General features: G+C 34.5%; 1 protein-coding gene across 1 annotated transcript in view; it reads left to right on the top strand.

The window, feature by feature from the left end:
- Window positions 1–8,561, top strand: part of CSNK1G3 (casein kinase 1 gamma 3) — a 157,676-nt gene that overhangs the window by 12,450 nt on the left and 136,665 nt on the right. The window contains exon 2 of the mRNA XM_007942225.1: window positions 3,500–3,540. Coding sequence (XP_007940416.1) covers window positions 3,500–3,540 — 41 coding nt within the window. The remainder of the gene's footprint in view (window positions 1–3,499; window positions 3,541–8,561) is intronic.

Genomic DNA, 8,561 nt, shown 5'->3' with positions numbered 1-8,561 from the left:
GGCAATCCTACTTCCGTAGTGATACTGCCTCGGAAACCCAAGGAGGGGTCGCTATGAGTCGGGGCCGACTCGACGGCATATAACAACAACAATACTATTCTACTGGCCTTAGTATTTATCAAATTTATCAGATTTGGGTGGGTTCATAATTTTTCACTTTATTGATTTTCTACTGTTTTTAGCTGAAGCATGTTATAAAACTTATCTGACAAGTGTAGTATCTAAGGAATAGACTAGGATACTATAATAAACAGATGCCAAAATATGGTGGTTTTAAGCAAGCAATGTAGTTTATTTTTCTTTCACATAACACAGACCAGTGGGAGAGAATTTAGGGCTGTTAGTGGCTGGGAAGAATAATTTTGTATTCCTGTGTTTATATTTGAGTTCTGGTTTTGGAATTTAGTTTAACAGGTGTTTCACATTATTTTCTAAGTTGTATACAATATTAACAAAATAAGGATATTTTCCATTTTTGTAAGTAGACTAAAGTGTAGTTTGAATCTAGGTGACATACTAAACAGATCATTGAGTTGATCATAATTTTAAGTATTTTCTTGTCATTGAGTTTTTTGCTTAATAAATGAAAACAAAAGCTTATGCTTTTAAATATACAAATATATGGCTTTGATCTCTGTGTCTAAGGTGATCACTCTAGTGTTGCCGTCTCCAAGCCAACCAACAAGAAGAAGAAAAAGGACCAAGAGAGTACATGTTTATTTCTGGAAGTGGGGAGTGACATGTTTCACATCCACTCCTATCCTAAACTTTGTTACATGGTTATAGCAAGCTGAAAGAGATACTGGGAAATATAGCCTGTAGGTGGGCAACCATGTTAAAACTTGGACATTCTTTTATTCTGAAAGGAGAAGAGTAGATTATTGGTGGATCAGTCCTGCTATACAATTTAGCATACAATTTCACTAGAACATAGTTTTCTATAATCATGACCATCCAAATAACCCAAAATTGATAAAATTATCTTTTCAAGTTCAGTTATGGCACAAAGCTCTATAGGAATTTTATTTTTCAATATTGGATTAAAATATCAGTTAACTGGAACTAGTCTACTTGGTGGAAGCTCTGGTAGCATAGTGGCTAAAAGCACTTGACTGCTAACCAGAAGGCTGGTGGTTCAAACCCACCAGCCACTCCTCGGAAGGAAGGTTGGGCAATCCTACTTCCATAGTGATACTGCCTCGGAAACCCAAGGAGGGGTCGCTATGAGTCGGGGCTGACTGGATGGCAAACAACAACAACAACAACAGCAGCAGTCTACTTGGTAGCATAGTGGCTAAGGCCCTTGACTGATAACCGGAAGGCTGGCAGTTCAAACCCACCAGCCACTCCTCAGAAGGAAGATGGGGCAATCTACTTCTGTGGTGATACTGCCTAGGAAACCCAAGAGGTGGTTGCTATGAGTCGGATCTGACTTGACGACATTGAGGTTTTTTTTTTTTTTAATGTGAGACTGTGACAAAATGCAATTGTTGTGTTGCTAGTAATTTTTCATGTTTATTACTATGACCTCAAGGTTCAGAAAGCTCTTAATGTTCAAAAAAGAGTGATACTGTTTTTAGTGTTTAGTTCTTCCTGCTGTGACCTAAAAGTAGATGTTGTTGTTATGTGCCCTCGAGTTAGACCTGACTCATAGCAACCCCTCCTTGGGTTGCTGAGGCATTATCACTAAGGAAGTAGATTGCCCAACCTTCCTTCTGAGGAGTGGCTGGTGGATTTGAACCACCACCCTTCTGGTTAACAGTGCCTTAGGCACTATGGTACCAGAGCTCCTAAAAGTAGATAGTTTTTGTATAAAAATTAACAAAAATAGTATTTCTAGGAGTATTTGGTATATTTTAATTCTATAATATGAATGTATAATATTAAGTTCTTGTCATGTTGTATTTTTCCTCTTGTGTACTTGTGAATAGTTACAAATAGATGATATTATCTTGAGGAAATGTAGATCTCAAACCAGGATTGTTCTTTTGTTAATTAGACACTTGTTCTTCTGAATTAAGTTCCTCATTATGAGCAGTATTATTCACTAAAAGTTTACCAGAGGAAAATTAAAATTTTATTTATAATGCACTCTATAAAATGTATGTGATGGCACATTTAAATGCTGAACTATTGACTAAAAAAATATGAAGTATTCCCTAATAATTATGTTTTTATATCTGTACATGGTTCATTCATTCATTTACAGCCTTGGAAACCATATGGGCGAGTTCTGCTTCAGTGCCTGAAAACTCCTTAAAGTTCACTGCTTGATATTCCTATTGAGTTCTATCTTTGTGTAAATAATACTGAATTTATGAGACCTATACTAGTTAGCATTAATATATATTTTTTACTCATTTTCATAAAATAAAGACATACTTCAGTAAAGTATTGTAATGCTTATATGAACAAACACTACTGTACAAAGATGAGAATATATCTAAGAGTGAAATGTTGCTTAGAAGTCTTACTGCCATTTATCAACTATAAAAGGGGATATGATAGAAAATCACATGAGTGAAAGTTGATGATTGCCCATTCTGTGTTCAGTAGCCAGTACAACCAAGACCAGTTGTTCTCATAGGTTTTTGTGAGAGTAATACATACTTATTGAAAAAATATTGGAAATTTAGAAATTGCAGATTGCTCTATGTTTTAAAAAAATTCTATTTAATGTACTCATAATGATATACTTAAACTTAATTTGTATGTCAAATTATATTTATATACTTATTAATTCCAAAGTTCTCCATTGTATTCTGTGTAGTATTCATAGTATAGATTGGAATACTCGTTGGAATTTTCTAGATCTTTTTTGATTTGTCAGTGCCAAAGACCGTTTTGTAATTCATTTGAATTCTTTATATATCATTCATACTAAATCTCTATTCTGGTTTGTCATTTAACCGTTTTGTATATGGTAGATTTTCCCCATATTTTTTCTTGTTTTGTAGGTTATATTTAGCTTTTTAAAATACCTAGACTTTAGTTTGGTGATGAGATGAAGTACTAATAATCCCCTTTTACCTCAAAGTACTTAGATAGTTTATTAGAGCCAGTTATTGAATAATACTTTCTTTTTTAACTTCATTTTGAATATATTACAGGTTTTTTCTGTATATTTGATATGTTTAATAGATTAAATATTAGCCCTAGTAATGAAAGACTTACAGTGAAATGGTTGGGGAGAAGGGTTTTATATACATTATTTTCTAGGTTGTATATAATATTAAAACAAAATCAGAATATTTCCATTTTTATAAGTGGACTAAAATCATTTTTTACTTTGAATCCGGGTGAACTAATAAAGTGATAATTGAGTTGACCATAAACTTTAAATATTTTTTTGTTAATTGAGGTTTTTTTTTAATGGTTGAAAGCAAAAGTCACTTTTAAATACACAGTGCTTTTTTTTTTTCTTTTTTGAGATATACATAATATATCTTTGAAAATTAAATACTGGCAGAATCTGACCTTCTTTCTTTTTTTTTTCAAGGGAAAAATTTATACACAAATGAATATGTGGCAATTAAGTTGGTAAGTTCATGTTTCTTATTTTTCCTTAATTATTTTCTTGTTATTTCCTTAATTACTAACTTATATTTTAGTTATCTTTTGTTTTCATGTTGTTTATAACTTGGCTGTTCATTAGAAAAGAAAAAGTGATATTCATAGCTGGTCTTTTGTTATTAAGCTTATATCATCATCCTGTCCCATAAGTATATGAGAACTCAATCCCTTTATCTTGGCAGCATTTTAGAATTTTAGAATTTTGGCACCATTTTTAATTTAGGGAAGCTAGCATATTGGGGTTTTTGATAAAAATTCACAAGATTTCTCTTTCTGATCTAAATATTTAGACAAATCAAAGCATACTTAGTGTTCAGAATTACACTCTTTGAAAACATTTTCCGATAGCTCCCAAAATCAGTTTTTCTGTTGATACTTTATGTATGGTAAAACTGTTTATTGCTTGATCTTGAAGGATTTAGAAATGCTTGATATGGATGGGGGATAGCAGGGAAAGCAAACTCCCATGGAACTATTCTGAAGTCCTAAATGTGCCCTGTACAGTAGCTGTAAGACAGAAAGATTTCTTTTGGAATAGTTAGAATCTGGAAATTATTTCCATAAGATATAAGTTTCTTCTGGCACACTTGTCTGTCTGGCTTGCTAGCCAGTTTTCACTGAGGTTAAGCATGTTTGGTTTTCCTAGTCTGCCTGTCTTTTTAACCTTGTCTCTGCCGATATAACCTGTTATTAAGACAACATGAGTAACGTTAATTAACTCGTTGAAAGAAGAGGCAAATGGAAAGAAATAGAAAAACTTTTGGGATAAGATAGAAAATCTGCACTGCTTAATTTTAAATATTTTTGTGAGTGTAGACCATGTTTTACTGCAACAAATGCTGTTTATTTTCACTAGGAAATAAAGATACATAGTAGAATTGGGAGCTCTGGTAGCATAGTGGCTAAGTCACTTGCCTGCTAACTAGACGGCTGGCGGTTCATACCCACCAGCCACTCCTCGGAAGGAAGGTTGGGCAATCCTACTTCCGTAGTGATACTGCCTCGGAAACCCAAGGAGGGGTCGCTATGAGTCGGGGCCGACTTGACGGCACATAACAACAACAACAACAACAGTAGAATTATGTCACTACCAGGAAAGATAGGCAGACTTACATGATGCTTTTAATGATCACGGACACACCTCAGTTTATTGTGCTTTGTGTTATTGCACTTTGCAGATACTGTGCTTTTTTTTTTTTTTTCCCTCTCACAAATTGAAAGTTTGTGGCAACCCTGAGTCAAGCAAGTCCATTGGCACAGTGCCATTTTTCCAACAGCATGTGCTTGTTTTGTGACTTTTTGCCACATTTTGGTAATTCTCACAATATTTCAAATGTTTTCATAATGCTATTGCATACTGAATAGACTTCAGTATAGTGAAAACATGAGGAACTCTGGTGGCACAGTGTCTAAGGTATTTGACTGCTAACCTGAAGGTTGGTGGTTCAAACTCACCAGCTCTGTGGAAGGAAGATGGGGCAATCTACTTCTGTAAAGATTTATTACCTCGGGAACCCAATGAGAGTTGCTGTGAGTTGGAATTGACTTGATGGCAGTGGGTTTGGTTTTAGTTTATAGGGTAAACATAATTTTTATTTGCATTGGGAAACCAAAAAAATTCTTGTGACTTGCTTTATTGTGAAATTTGATTTATTGTGGTGGTCTGTAATTGAACCTGCAATATCTTTGAGTTATGTTTTTATTTATCTAGGTGAGTTCACCATAGTTTTAAGCTCTGAACTTTGGCTTTCTGACACAAAATCCTGTTAGGTCATCTCATCTAGATTGTCTGTTTCTCAGAAGTGGACTCTTAGGGATGCAAATATTGGGAAAGAGTTGATTTCTAATTTATAATGAGGTATTTTACTATTGCAAGTCTAGAATGCTCAGATCAGTATAAACAATGTATTTTTTTTCTGTAGACTGATCTGCAAGGAAAACCATGTTAAAATTTCAAGGTTCCTTTGTGAGCATGGAATCAGGATAAGAAAGTTAAGTTGGTGTGAATCACTATAGGGAGACCCAGGATGTAGGAACTGTGCAGTATGATGTGCTGATGTGAATGGGCACTGCTGACTTTATTAACTTTGGAACTCTTCCTTTGCCCGTGTTCTAGGCCAGTAGTTTAGAATATCATATGAGCATTGGGGGATGGGAGTGTCACAAAAGTGTGGTGAAGTCCATCTTCTGTGTGTTATTGATTCAGCAAGCTTATAAGTGAGCATTTCTACTTTTGGGAGCATGTTTTGCATGTGAATGATACTTGTCTAACATGTTGAGGCAAATAAACCATTATGTCAAGGTAAGAACCACTGCTGTAGGCTGACTACATACCTTGTCTGCATCAATAATAAAGTATAATCTTGGATCCTGTTTCTGGTTTTGGAACTTGTTTACTCAGTCCATATCATTGATGCCTTAGTAAACATTTATCGTGGTGCATCTTTTAGCCTTCGTATGTATACACATCACTTTTTTTTAGTTTATCTTCATGCCACATCACTCTATCATTTGGATTATTTTTCTTCTCTTCTCCTGTACCCCTTTTTTTCCTTCTCTGATTTGCCCTTTTAAAACCACAGTGATCAGTGCTACATATAATTACTGTTTTTCAGTTGTTCTTTGGAGGAACTTGGAATATTTTTGGATCTGTTTCCCTTGCATTTTGAGATTGAAGTATTGTGTGCAGTCATGTTTTCTTCAGATCGATTGAAAAGACTGTTATGGGAGATCAGAACAATTTTTCACATAAATTTTGTTGGACCATAGTTTGATACCTTGCCATTTCCTTATATGTTTTTATTCTTATCTTTTGTATCTCTTTGCAACAAAGAGCATAGAATTTTGTTCAGAACTTTCCATAAAAGTAATCATGTGAAAATGTTACATTTCTATACCACAGTACTGTCTGATTTTTATACTTTGTTACAAATAAAAGTGGTATTTGATAACATGGTATTCAGGGAGTGGATTTCAGAGACTACTTTCAGCTTTACTATTTCTTACAAAGATTTTTACATTTATTTAATAATGTAACTCTAGTTTGCAAAGCTGATTTTTGCCAAGATATTTTATTAATTGGACTTCAGTCACTGTATCATTTCTTATTGATGCTTATATAATAACCTGCTGTCCATGAATAATTAAAATATTATTATGAGGTGGGGAGACTTTTGTTATATGGTAGTATAATAAAATTTTACTGCTATCAAAGTACTGGAGTCAATTTGAACTGACTCAACAAGAACTGGTTTTCTAATTTTACCTAGGCAATATTAGTGAGTGAGTAAGTTAGTATTTAATTTCACTTTTAATTGCATAAATGGGCATCTTTTATCATATCTTAAGGTTATACATTTCTAGGTAGTTAATTGAAGAAGGCATAGGTAATATAGCATTCAGTATGTGGTAGATACTGTTTTAAGCACTTTACATATATTATAAGAATGGTACAGTTTTTAAACCCTATTTTACAGATGAGGGAACTGAAATACAGAAATGTTAAGTAAGTTGTAGAAATCACACTGTTAATAAATAGTGGAGTCATGATTTGAACTCAGTACAATCTAGTTTCAGTGTATGTTTGTAACTACTGTACTGTCCTATCTCTGAAGAACTAAGTTGAATTGTTTTTTCATATAATATTTCTTACGGATTTTTAAATCCATAAGGATTTGTTCTCATTGGATTTTTAAAACAGTTGTTATCTATCTATCTATCTATATAACAAAACATTTGTCTTTTCAACAATTTCTACAAGTATAATTCAGTGACATTGATTATGTTCATCATGTTGTGTAGTCGTTACCACTATCTTTATCCAAATTATTCTACTACTGTTAACAGAAACTCAATGCTTCCTGAGCAGTAACTCTCCCTTTTTCCCCTTTGGCCTCTATACATTTGCATATTTCATATAAATGAGATCATGCAATATTTGTCCTTTTGTGACTGACTGATTTCATTCAAGTTTCATCTTTGTTGTGGATGCATCAGGACTTCCTTTGTCTTTATGACTGAGTAATATTTCATTGTATGCATGTACCACATTTTATTTATCCATTCATCTGTTGATGGGCATTTAGGTTGTTTTTACCTTTTGACTATTGTGAATAGTGCTGCAGTGAACATTAATATACAGGTTTCTATTTTTTGTTCCTGTTTTCACTTATTTTAAGGATATATTTAGGATTGGGATTGCTGGGTCATTTGGTTAATTCTGTATTTAACTTTGGGAGCTCTGGTAGCATAGTGCCTAGGCACTTGACTGCTAACCAGAAAGCTGGCAGTTCAAACCCACCAGCCACTCCTCGGAAGAAAGGTTGGGCAATCTACTGCCGTAGTGATACTGCCTCGGAAACCTAAGGAGGGGTCGCTATGAGTCTGGTCCGACTTGACGGCACATAACAACAACAACGTATTTAACTTTATGAGGAACCACTAAACTGTTTTCCAAAGTGGCTGTACCATTTACATTCCCACCAGCAAAGGATGAGAGTTTTCTAATTTATCACATTCTCACCAACATCTTTTTTTTTTTAAATGAGAGATTCTAGTGGGGATGAAGTAGTATCTTATTTTGATTTTGATTTGCATGTCCCTATGAGTCAGAACTGACTCAACATCAGTGAGTTTTCAAATGACTAATGGTATTCCTTGATGATGCAAATGGTTAATGTGCTTGGCTTCTAACCAAAAGGTTGGAGGTTCAAGTCCACCCAGAGATACTTCAGAAGAAAGGCCTGGTGCTTTACTTCTGAAAATCAGTCATTGAAAACCCTATATGGAGCACAGTTATATTCTGACACACATGAGACCATGAGTTGAAATTAACTCTTTGGCAACTGGGGTAATGATTGTTGTTGTTGTTGTTTGCCGTCCAGTCGGCCCCGACTCATAGCGACCCCTCCTTGGGTTTTCAAGGCAGTATCACTATGGAAGTAGGATTGCCCAACCTTCCTTCTGAGGAGTGGCTGGTGGGTTTGAAC

This window comes from Orycteropus afer, unplaced genomic scaffold (genome assembly GCF_000298275.1).
Source record: "Orycteropus afer afer isolate SDZICR_OR568_19922 unplaced genomic scaffold, OryAfe1.0 scaffold00086, whole genome shotgun sequence".
NCBI classification, from domain to species: domain Eukaryota; kingdom Metazoa; phylum Chordata; class Mammalia; order Tubulidentata; family Orycteropodidae; genus Orycteropus; species Orycteropus afer.
The sequence above is the reverse complement of the archived record's forward strand: the minus strand, read 5'-3'. Positions and strand labels throughout refer to the sequence as shown.